We start from the raw sequence: 12,598 nt of genomic DNA, 5'->3' as shown, positions 1-12,598 counted from the left end.
ATTTCTAACATACTACAATGTTGCACTCACTTAATATTAGGATGCTTGTGAGGAGAAATAATGTCACTATTTTTCAGCCAGACAATATCAGGGAGAGGGTTTCCAATGGCTTTAACAGCTAGCTCAACCAAAGTGCCCTCCTTGACAGTGATGTTCTTCAGCTTCTCCATAAACTGAGGCTTAATCAAGTGGTCCTTGGCTGTAAAAGACAAACATGACAAGCAAAGTTTGGAAAATCATAACATAACATCTTAAATGTCTGATAACAGTGCATAGCAATGTGAAAATGTGAACATCTGCGACAAAACTTACCATCAACTGTCAATGTCATGGACACAGATGTCTTTCCAGCTCTGTTCTGCGCCACCACTGTCCATTCACCAGAGTCACCTGGCATGGCTGGAACCACAATCAAGGACTGTGTTCCATCTTCCTTGACGACAATCTTGTGGGTGTAGTCACTGACCACTTGTTGTCCTGTGTCAGGAAATAAAGAAAAATTGATTAAAGGCCACAAAATCATGAAATTACTTCAAATAACTATCTCAATTAAGCCTACCCTTTAGACCTGTTTAATTTTGTATTTTCTATTGTCTTACTCACCATTGTGGAACCAGTATGTGTCTGGCATGGGTCTTCCAACAACTTTCAGGTCAAATCTTGCAGTTTGTCCCTCAGAGCACTTGAAGGAGGATGGCTTCTTGACAAACACAGGTTTGTACAGTCTCTCAAGCTGGCTCTCATCAGTCTCATCAAGCCTACGGGCTGGGGAACGTCCAGGAGAACGAGCAGGGGAACGGCTTGCGGAGCGAGGAGAGGAAGACCTACGAAAAGAAATAAATCAGACATTTTTGAAGAGTGAATGTTAAAAACCTTAAGGTACACCAAACCAGCGTAGCACACATTCCTTAATGTAGTTAAATTATTTGGATTGCTGTTAGTATTACTGTTTTTTACAATCATGTAAAAAGATTGAACTATGTCAATGATACTATCTGGAACATTTTGTATATTTGTCATCTCAGTTTAAAAGGCTCACTGGATTCGCTTCACTGCTTCTGGCTGAGGATACTGTGCAGCACCAGTTGAGGTAGGCTCAATGTACAGCTTCCCAGAGCTCACAGCAGTGCCCTTCATGTTGCTAGCATAAGCGGTGTAGACACCCTCATCCTCTGGAAGAACCACTGGCAGGCGCAGACTGGCTCTTCCATCCTGAAGAAACTCCATCTGATAACGGCCTCCGTGCCTGATGCGGTTGCCATCTTTGAACCAAGCAATCTATGGTAAAAATAATCACATGAGATAAGTGTCATGAAACATTAACACCTGGCAGACATAAATCTGCATGACAAAGAAATTGTTGATATAAAATTGCCATTAAAGGTTGGTTTGTCGGTTGGACCTTGGGGAGGGGAGTTCCAGCCATTTTGCAGTGGAAGGTAACTCCCATTCCTTCCATGATTCTGTAGCTTTTCACGGGTGTGTCAAAGGTTGGTTGATTAGCCTCTTGTTCTGCAATCATGACCATCTCTTCGCTGTCTTCAGTGACAATCATTTCATAGGTAATCCTCAAGATACGTATTTCAATCTCTTGGATTATTTTTTGCTCAAAGGCAGATATTTGGAATTCCTTAAAACAGGAACAACATATCCAACATTAACACACAACAACATACAAAATAAATAATAATTTAACTTTAATACGTTGCAATTTCACTCTCTTAATAGAGTATATTTTACCTGTCCAGTAACAAAGGTCATTGTCTGTGTTTTCCTCTGCTCTCTCTCATAGTCGCTGACTACCACGGGAGGAATATCACCAACTCTGGGTTCCTGCACCGTGGTAGTGGTCACTGTTGTTTCCTGTTTCTTCATGTACACTTCATAATCCTCTGTAAAAATAAAAATAGAGTAAGATTTTAGCAACAGGATTGGGTGAAGCAGTAATATGGGTACCTTTATTTCACTGCTACATCCACCTTATTTAAGGGAATACAATAGTCTGGTTTGAGTCACTGGATCATACTAACCTTCAGATAGAAGCAGTGCTGAGGCAGATACCTCGCCGAGCTGGTTCTTTGCGATGAGGGAGTACTCTCCTGCATCATCAGCAAAGGTCATGGAGATCTCCAGCTTGCAGTCTCCAGTCTCCTTATTGTAGGCTACTCTGTACCTGTAATTACAAAAGTGAATAGAACATGTATCAAATTACAAACAAACAAAATATAGAGACCAACTACACAAACACATAAGAAGGTATCTAAACAAGCACCTGTATCCTGTGGTGAGGGGCACTCCACTCTTCTTCCAGTAAATGTGAGGTTTGGGGCTGCCTCCAATCTGACAGTCGAAGACAACGCCTCCACCCTCCACAAGCATCTGTGCAGTGGGTTTCCTGATAAAGAATGGGGCTACAGTGGCTCCGGCTTCAACAGTCTCGGAGTAGCCACTGGCCACGGACATAGTCTCTTCTTTGGCTTCAACAGTAATCCTGAAGGCAATTAAAACATTTTTTAAAACTCTTTTCTCTGTGATCATGAAATTAGGCAACAAATAAATATGAACTTGGATGAAAATGAGTGAGGCAAACACATCCACTTACTCTTTCTCAAGTGTAGATACAATTTGTTCAGAGACGGTAGTTAACTCCTCTCTGCTCTCAATCTCTTCAGACACTGAAAGATAAGCTTGTTTAGTTTTGCTAAAGGCATAAAAAAAGCCAAAATGGTAGTTTAACTACATTTTTTATACTCTTTACCTTTCACAAGCAGGTAGCAAGATGTGCTAATTGTTCCAGCCTCGTTGGTGGAAGTGCAAGTGAAGCGACCGCTGTCCTCAGCAAAGGCCTCACGAATTGCCAAACGGGCATATCCACTTTCATATGTAATTTGGAAATCAATGGAGCTCTCAATTCTGTAGTCCTCCCTGAACCACATAATGCCTGGGGCTGGATGGCCAGAAATCTGGCATTCCAATGTCACAGATTCTCCCTCAGTAACTGTCATATTTTTCAATCCCTGCAAATAAAAGATGAAATATTTGTCATATTAAAAGAATTAAACTAAATCAAAAATTGAAAAAAAAAAATGAAATTAGATTAGTAGCTTCTGCACATCAAAGCTATGTTCTTAGGATACACTTACAGCCTCAATTGTAGGGGGAACAGTAGCCTCTTTAGCTGCTTCAGGAATCATTGCCATCTCAACAACCTGTGAAAATTCACAAACATTTTGCTTAGAAAATTGTCTTAAATGCAGCAGTGGAGAATCTGAGCTTTTTGCTAGCAATTCAGTGGGGTGGAAGAGTGATGACAGAGGTTAAGATGGAGCATCTGAAACATTAGGCGAATGAATAGGATAAAAGAGCACAAGATGATCAGAGGGAGGAGAGGGCAGGCAGACAGGTATCCGGGGTGAAGCGCTAGTGAACTCGTTAGGCTGGAGGAGGACAGGTAAGACCGCTAAGGTGTGATTAGAGACGCTGTTAAAACAGGAATGATCACAGGAACAAAGACAAACCTGTATGTCCCAATCGCTGTACTTTTGATCCATGCCACCTGTCAATGAAGTGCCTATCTCTCTTTGTAACTGTGTTTCAAAACTGGTCTGATATCTGTCACCAACATCTTTAAATGGAGGTGAGACAGGCTCAGGAGTCAATCTTGCCTCCCCGATCCTATGAGATGGTGGCTTGACATGCCTGATGATTGTTTGAGCAGCAGAGGTAGAGGACAACTCTTTTTGCAGAGTGGCAATAGCAGAGCCTGCAATTGAAACCTAACCAACCCAAGAAGAATAAAGTTACCATGACAGAATAACACAAAGACTGATTAGTCTGTGCTGTCCAAAGGCGTTAGTCAGGTTAACACTAATCCTACAGTTAAATAGCTCATGGATAAAAATATTAGTTCTATTACGGTATTTGTTGAGCTAAATAATGTTGATTGTTTAAGGTTATTCATATTATGTGGGCACTAAAATTCCTAATAACAAACAAATGTGTTAAATTGCATAACTACATTAGATGGATTTGCACTTATTTCCTCAAAGACATTCTCTGATAGAAAAGGTTGTATGTCAGGCAAGCAGTAACCTACACTTAGCAATGTTCTCCACATTCTATAATAAGATCATCACATGGCATCTGCTAACAGTAAATCAGGAGTCTGGCATGTGTACCCATCCCTCCTGCTGCCTATTATATAGCCAGTATTTTTACACTCAGTGGTGTTTAATATTGTATAACTGCTGCATTTAAAGTATTTTTGTCCATTTTATTTATTATTTTCAAACTTATATAGATACATTATTTCCCAAATTTTTCACAATGTTGAAATGCTTTACATAAAGACCAGACAATGCTGGCTAATATCACTGGTCACACAAAGGTAACTTTGCTTCAGGTTAGATGAGGGTTTTAGATATTGGCATCTGAAGATTATTGGTTTTGATTACTTATTTTTCTTCTTATTTTAATGCAAATAACAGATGTTTTATATCATATGATGTGTTGATAAATACATTCCTGCTTGCCTGATTTTACCTATGCTTACCTCATAGCTATGGTCAAGTCTAGGAACGGTAACTTTTGAAACTGTGAACGGTGGAAGTGGAGATGGTGCAAGGCTAGTATCCACCTGGGTGATTATTTCTTTACTTCTCTGAATCTAAATCAACAGAATCAAAGATTGGTTGGAGACCCAGGGGAAAACAATGCACATACTATTGAAATCATAAAAGCTGAGCAAGATAATTTCTCATTTGTTTTCTCTAACCTGGGAGGCAAGAACAGTCTGTTCAGAGGGAGCGAATTGAATTGTTGTGGGCATTGCCACAGCCTCGGTTCTGACTCGTTGCTCTGTGACGAGCATGACTTGCGGTTCTAAGTCAAGTTCTATGGCTTCCTCTTCACCAATGTCACCTTCAGCATACGTGGGCTTTCGGACACGCGCTTGGCCAACAGCAGCTAGTACTGTTGCCACAGCTTCTGCCCTTTTCCCAACCTCACCCTAAAGACAACAAGCAGTTAACTGTAATTTTTTGCACATAGATTTCACATAATCCATGGCATCAGACACAGTCTACAAATACAGTACCAGTCAAAAGTTTGGACACACCTTTAATTTTTTTTTTTTGGGTGTCTGAAGTGTTTTCTTTACTTTTATTGTTGTCTACTTTGTAGATTGTTACCGAAGAAATTTAAATTACAAAAGAACACATATGGAATGATGTACTAAACAAAAAAGTGTTATCTGCGTTGCAGAAACCTTTGACTGGTACTGTTTATTAACATGAATTGACGAGTGACAGCAAGTGTCTACAAGTGCTCTTTGTAGCCGCAAAACGGTAGTGACGTGTTCAAACACCAATTTGGATACATATATTAATCATCTCCCCAGCAGTGTCAGCAAGCCAGTGGTGATTGTTTTTTTATGTCCGTGAAACACTTTTTTTTAAATGTGAGACCACTTCATGTTTTCCTGAAGTAGACAACATGCTCACACCAACTGTGTGGAGTGTGATGATGAACCATGCAGAAATGATGAAAACTCAGTGACACACCCGTGTTGACAAAACTACGGTTTCTTTCTCTACCTCCTCCTGTCCAGCAGCGTCACATGTAGTTGCATCGATGTTCATTTCTGCATTTTTTATGAGAGTGCTATCAGGTGTAACCCCTGCCAACAGTATTTCCATGTCTGTGACTCCCTCATCATCTGGTGGGGACTAAGATATCCCCCATTAAATATTGCAATGGAGAGAATACAAATGGTCATTTTAATTACATATTTCTATGTAAAATTCTTCAGATGGTAAGTTGTTATCAAATAAGCTGTAAGCTGTTATTAAATATTACTTTACACTTTAATACTAAATATTCTGAACTATTAAGATTATTAAGAGTCCTTTGTAATAATCCCCTCACATAACAAGGAAATCAAGATTCTTTGTAAATTAAATAATATTTTACTTGGGGAAAGAAATAATTATCATTATAAATAATGTCACCACTGCCAGTATACCTCACTGAGAAGCTCTTTCTCATCTTTTGATTCAGTAGGACTTTCTCCATTTAAGCTTTCACGGCTGGATGCATTGGATGTACATGCCATACAATCTGTACACATTTCATCATCAGTTTCCACTGTCTGTGTTACAGCGTTATCGGTGGCATCAATTTCCTATGCATTTGCAGGACATGATCACATATTATCACAAAATATCACAACAAAAGAAAAAATATTTGAAAAAAGACAAAACCTTGTGGAAAACACTCAATAATTTAGATAAAAAGTGTGACAGGTCAAGGCAACTGTGACTTTGACAAAGCATCTCAACTACCTGCTCTTGTACAGTCTCTACATGTGTTGTAGAATTGGTCTCTGTAATGAACTGCTGAGCAGATTCATCCTGTGGCTCACACCTAGGAGCCTGGTCAGCTGTGGCTAAAACAGTAGCGCCTGCCACAGCATTCTCATCCACATCATGCAGGTCCTATCATTTGTGCCACCGGAAAGCAATCATAAGTGTTGCATACAATCTATAGAAGACAATTACTACTTCAAAGGATAAGAACAAAAACACACACATAAGGTAAGGAGTAGGCCACTGGATAGCATACCCTGAATATACACTTTGTTAAAAAAAAAAAGAACTGCCCAACTTTGCCACTAGGTGACACTGCCGCTCCTGTTTTAGTTAGAGCAAGATGACTCACCTCTGTGACAGCCACCCCGCTGACTTGCTGTCGTGTGGCATAAGAGGCCTCAAAGTGCTGTTCCATCTGGGTGGAGGAACTGGACTGAATGTGGGTGGATCCTGAGGTCATAGAGGTGTAGCTGCTGCCCTCGGCCATGAAGCCCCCCAGCTTCCAAGGTGGGAGGACGTCCGCACCCTGAGCTAGCAGCTTGCGAGTGGTGAGGGGGGACTTCACTGGTCTGATCGGGGACACAGAGAGTCTCAAGGTAGGGGATGAAGACCTGAGAATAACACGGTAAAGGCAGAAATGTACAAACAAATTGTCAGTGAAAAGTCTGTAGCCATAGGACCATGTGTACGCACAATCAAGTTAGTTCCTCTGGGTGTCGCCAGTGCCCAAATTAGAAATATCATGCGTATGCCACCACAAGACCATGCGCAGAGATTAAGGCAAGTATCTTTTTATAAATACTGTTTTATGTGTTGTAAGTGTTCAGCACAACAATACACCAGAACACATATACATTATATAATCGGGCATGAACATGAAAATCAGTTTACCTGACTGGGGTAGGAGTGGGTGCCTTCACGTGCCTCACAGGAGAGGGGGACTGGTGACGAGTGGCTGCCACTCTTGACATCATCGATGGGGGGGACCTGGATGTTGGCTTGGGAGGCACACGTGGCGGAGTCTTGTGTGCCAGGTGATGGGTGACCTCCCCTCCCTCCACTTGCATATGCATCATAGAAGACTCAAAACGAGCTTCCATTCTCTGAAAGTAAAGAACACAGGGGGAGAGGGATTAATACCACTTTACAACTTTTTAAGTTGAGGTTGACACATATTTATTGGAATATCTGTTACCTTCTCCACTCTAGTCTGACGAGTCTGAGAAATCTGTGAAGTTGAGACAACTGTCTTGGTCTTCTTAGCGGGCACGGCAACCTCTTCACCTGGTGATTAATTAAGAGATTCAATTAGATATCAACGGCTTTAGAAAGCCAATCTTGATGATGGTATATGTAAATTATCATTTTTTTTATGTACTTTTCAAACAAGAGCATAATGATACACACAACTTGGCATTGTTCGAAAGTATTCATGCATGGTGCAAAGGCTGCTTAGAGTTACATTATTCCCCAAGACAAATGGTACAAATAACCTAAAGTAAATTTAACTTGCTGATCGACTACCCCTCAACTCACCCTGAACAAGCAGTTCAGCAGTCGAGGTGGCACGGCCACTGGTGTTGGAGGCACTGACAGAGTAGGTTCCAGAATCCTCTGGAAAGGCTTCAGCAATCAACAAACTGTAAAGATCTCCCTCTTGTACAATCCGAAAGTCATTGGAGCTCTGAATCTCAGCTCCCTCCCTGAAGAACTTAACCACAGGTGTAGGGATTCCTGTCACACGAACATCCAATTTCACTTGGCTTCCTTGTCTGACGGTCACACTCTGAAGTTTCTGAATGAAGGTGGGTGGCGCGGTCTCAGCTACACATACACAAACACAAACATAAAAAAAAAATCAACATACGTTTTGTTTTTCTTTTGCTTAAAAAGGAATTGACTTCCTAACCATGTAATGGAACTCATAAATTGGTAATGATGTATAAATATCATGCATAGTAATCACCATACGTTATACATAGTGCTGAAATACCAATAATGATCACCTGTAACAAGAAGTTCAGCGGTGCTAGTGGCTTGTCCAGCGCCATTGGTGGCTCTAACAGAAAATCTTCCACTGTGTGCGGCTGTCACGGCAGGGATCATCAGAACAGCGCGGCCATCGCTGAACGAGATCTGAACGCCGGGCAGGGCAGCAGCAGAAAGAACCTGACCATCACGAAACCAGCTCACCTCAGGAACTGGATTACCTGTGAGCAACATTCATTTCAGTTCTGGCATCAATAGTGATGATTAAAGCCAATTACCGATAACGTTGTAAACAACATCAAATGCAGTCATGTAGGATTTCAAGATAGTCAAGGTAAAACAAATATATTTCCTATTATTTTGTCATACCGGCATACATTTTTATCCATGACACATTATGGTAAACTATGGTTCTTTTAAAAAATGACATTAAGTATAGACAGTCATTTCCTGGCCATCACGAAACCAGCTCACCTCAGGAACTGGATTACCTGCGAGCATGTTATACAACATACTGTAAGTATTTTATATTATACAGTGTACTTGACTGTGTATGATACTGGGTTTCATGCACTGTATTCCCTGCAATGAATGTTTGCAATGTGATATGTGAGGACAGCTGAGAGGCCTTCTCCTTACCACTAACTTGAGCTTCGAACGTTGCGGCACTACCCTCTAGTGCCACAACGCTCTGAAGCGGCTGTGTAAACGTTGGCGCCTGTGTTGACATGTTGGTAGGCACCCTGGCAAGAAACAGGAAAATAATGTCACTAAAAAACAATAGCAAACAATAGCAACACCAATCCATTAAAACTGGGTTACACAGCTAACAATGAGAATGTAAGTGGACTATATATAGCTCAGGGGGAAATAAACTGACTAATCACTTGTGTCACCCCCCTAGCACCTGGTCCTTTGCAGCCTGTTATCTGAGAGAACTGTGACTCCGTGGGGTCTAAGTGTTAAAACAAGCACCAATTGACAGCTTGTCTGTAGCAACTGGAAACTGTGACCTCAAGCTTGGAAACAAATCAAAAATCCAGATGGCCCAGGTACAATGAATAAAAATAGTTCAGGTTGAACAGAAAACTCATGTTATATGTGCGGAATATAAAAAAGCAGACAGAAAAAATAAGAAGAAGACATGGCAGCTCTGTATATCTGAGCAGTTCAGTTACTGAAAATACGCTTTTAAACAAGGGCTAGAGCCAGACAATAAAAATAAACTGTGTGTCATGTAATGTGTTGGACCATTTACATTTGCCCACATTTAGCCTACATACCACATACTAAAATAAATCTGTGATCTGTGCTGTCACTTATCTATCTACTCTAGCAACTTTGCAACTATTAATTTCTAAAGGTACATTTTTCATTTACTTCATATTTGCTTCACTTAATTTATTTATTAGCTTTCTGCTTATCTGCAGTTCAATCTTTATCATATACGCAAAAACTAAATCTTTTTAATCTATAAAACCACAACAAAAAAGAAACATCAGTTATGATGACCAAATTGAACTGATTGATGTGAAAATTAAATTTATATTGTGAAAGATTTGAATACATCACTTTGCAACAGAACATTCTTTCATAATGGCTGTGGTAGAAAGTTGTTTATGCATGCAAACTCCTAATATATCTAGGGGGAAAGCCAATAGCTTCTGAGACGCACTCAAGTTATTGGGTAACAGAGCAGATCAGATGTACTGCTCAGAGATGGTAATGCATACATTTTCATACATAAGCAGCATTTAAGTTTTGAAATCACTTTACAGATTTGAATCACAAATCATCACTTACATCTGATCTTACTACAGATAATTACTATGGTACTGTCACTCACCCTTAACTAACACAAAATAATAACTCATGTACATCACAAATGTACTTTAACAACATTGCATCTACATGCCATGTGTTATGAGTCACTTTTCTCACATTTTACGAAGAAATTTTCAGTAAGAACCGAACAACTGGGGACACTGTATGGAGAAGCAGGGCAATGCCTGGCACAGGCTGTGAAGTTATTATTAAACACAGAGTGATGCTGTGGAAAATGCTGTCCATAACGGCTAGGCTTTCTGTCTTAGAGGCCACTGGATAGAAGACAGAAGTTTTTAAAAAGTACTCACAATTTATTTATTTTATGTACAAAAGACATAAGTTGTCCTACAATACACTAATGCCAACATATTAAAGATAGTTATGGCATGTATCTGGTAATTAAATACCATTAAACATAAATAACCCAAACAGAACTAAAACACACAATCAATTAAAATTCTAACTCATGTAATTGAAATTGCTATATTACACAAATGTTTGCAAAAAAACAACCCAAATCGAACCCAAACCCAGTACCAGCATTAATTCATGTAATCCATAATTAAGATTATTAATAGAAGACAAAAATAAAATGTCTGGTATAGATGCCAAAGGTAAACAAATACTTCCACCTAGAACAATTCAACAACACTAAGCATTTTCATAACCATGTCACCTCTACAGCAGAAGCCATAGTAACACAGTAAAAATGTACAAAGTTAGTTGTATAAACAGATTCTATGGCTGAAGAATGATTCACTATGACAGAAATGGCAGTCTCCAAAAATAAGTAGTCCCCCTCTCTTGATTGACAGTCACCATGTGGCACATAGCTGAAGGTGCAACTGATAGCCCTACCGCTGATTCCCTTAAAAAGACATTGAGGCCCAGCTGGGACACCACTCTAATGCTATCAGGGTCTATTCTTGGCTTTTCTGAATCATTGCACCAAATAATAACCTTGAAAGTTCAAAATCTAATACAATCTCTTCATTGTATTTATTTTATCAAAAGCATCTCTGGATGAAAGTGTGTATTCAACATGCTTCTCACATAGGCACATGCAACGGTTCAATGACTGCATAGGCATCCCATAGAGCTCGGGAAATTAAAGCTATGAACCGTACCTATGAACCTTTATAACATATCTCTGACATCGTGGATTAAAAGCCACTTACTTGTATCACAAGGATGCCTGTCACTGATGGGACTTTGCCCAGATGTCTATAGCTTCCGAAACAATCTCCTTATCCAAAAGTGTTTCCAGAAATCCAAGGTGAGAACGGTTGAGCCTCGAATTATCCCCCAAAAACAAAACTACACAGAGTCACCATGTAGTTTTGCCTTTTACCTTGCAACCCCTACACCCGAGGCAAGGCTGGGAATGCTCCAACTGCTCAGAAGTGCTAACATGGTTGTTTTACTTTTTATACCCCTGGAGAAAGCAGCATCACAACTGCCCTGCCCTTCCCTATTGGTGGCATGAGCAGATGCATCATGGGAAAGAGATGCCTTTATGCAACCTCACACCTGTTACTAACCACAGTTACTTTGATGCAGCCACTGTTAATAGTAGCTTGATATCCCCAGTGTGTCAGATAGGTTCTGCTGAAGAAAAAGTTGTACTCCTCTGCTGCCACATTTTGCCATGCTTCTGTCTTTTGAAACACACATTCGAGGAAGCATTCAGTAACCTGTAGATGACCAAAAGGAGAGTGTGGCTGTCCCTGTCAGTCAAATACAAGACAACCCCCCACTGCCTGAAAGGGACAGATGTAGTTGTTACCGAATGGTGCTAGCCATGCTTGTTTTGTGTTAATTATCAGTTTTCCTTAGTTGATATGCCTTTTGGGCAAAAAGAACAATGTCTATTATTTGTAGCTATTGATTAGACTTAGTTTTGCTTTGGCAACAATGTAGAATGTTTTTTTAAAACACCATATTGACACATTTCTTGGTTTCGCAACACGGTTTTATAACATGGCCTGGGAGGAGAACTACACCGTCTCGACACTTCCTCTTGCATTCCACAGAAACCCAAAGGAGCATATTATGCAGCCCTTTAGTAAAGTGACACCTTAATGACAGGAGAACGTTTTTGACTGATGGCTACTGTATATCTGTGCCAATTGGCACCATATTAATGATAAACCTAAGACATCAGGATTACAAGTAAGTATACACTGTACAGTCAGGTACACACCTATACTACAGCTTGCATAGGCTAAAACACACTCTGTGCAAGATACCAGCCTTAACTGGCATGGTTTAGCCATAAATTAAATTAATTAATACAATTCATTGATGTTAAAATAATGAATGATTTAACTGCAATTTGCATTTGTTTACAGTTGTTCAGGATGGGACCAGCAGGGGGGCCGAATAATTGCCCAGGTCCCAGGCTTCAACTGGCC

General features: G+C 40.1%; 1 protein-coding gene across 4 annotated transcripts in view; it reads right to left on the bottom strand.

The window, feature by feature from the left end:
* The window catches only part of LOC308365613 (titin-like), a 139,944-nt gene extending 128,411 nt beyond the window's left edge, over window positions 1-11,533 (bottom strand). For 3 of the 4 annotated variants that reach the window (XM_080839089.1, XM_080839090.1, XM_080839091.1), the window contains exons 1-18: window positions 11,363-11,533; window positions 8,997-9,100; window positions 8,375-8,578; window positions 7,905-8,192; window positions 7,564-7,652; window positions 7,260-7,471; window positions 6,718-6,979; window positions 3,144-3,209; window positions 2,759-3,017; window positions 2,603-2,675; window positions 2,273-2,491; window positions 2,031-2,173; window positions 1,741-1,892; window positions 1,403-1,630; window positions 1,040-1,278; window positions 604-824; window positions 313-477; window positions 31-199 (exon numbers count right to left, since the gene is read on the bottom strand). In XM_080839089.1, coding sequence (XP_080695215.1) covers window positions 31-199; window positions 313-477; window positions 604-824; window positions 1,040-1,278; window positions 1,403-1,630; window positions 1,741-1,892; window positions 2,031-2,173; window positions 2,273-2,491; window positions 2,603-2,675; window positions 2,759-3,017; window positions 3,144-3,209; window positions 6,718-6,979; window positions 7,260-7,471; window positions 7,564-7,652; window positions 7,905-8,192; window positions 8,375-8,578; window positions 8,997-9,087 — 3,080 coding nt within the window. In that variant the 5' untranslated portion in view covers window positions 9,088-9,100; window positions 11,363-11,533. The remainder of the gene's footprint in view (window positions 1-30; window positions 200-312; window positions 478-603; window positions 825-1,039; window positions 1,279-1,402; window positions 1,631-1,740; window positions 1,893-2,030; window positions 2,174-2,272; window positions 2,492-2,602; window positions 2,676-2,758; window positions 3,018-3,143; window positions 3,210-6,717; window positions 6,980-7,259; window positions 7,472-7,563; window positions 7,653-7,904; window positions 8,193-8,374; window positions 8,579-8,996; window positions 9,101-11,362) is intronic. The other variant, XM_080839092.1, reaches the window with a different exon arrangement.
* Window positions 11,534-12,598: the final 1,065 nt, after the last annotated feature.

The sequence above is a fragment of the Sprattus sprattus genome, assembly GCF_963457725.1.
Source record: "Sprattus sprattus genome assembly, chromosome: 5".
Classification (NCBI taxonomy): domain Eukaryota; kingdom Metazoa; phylum Chordata; class Actinopteri; order Clupeiformes; family Clupeidae; genus Sprattus; species Sprattus sprattus.
Note: the sequence above shows the minus strand (reverse complement) of the source record. Positions and strands in the feature narration are given on the sequence as shown.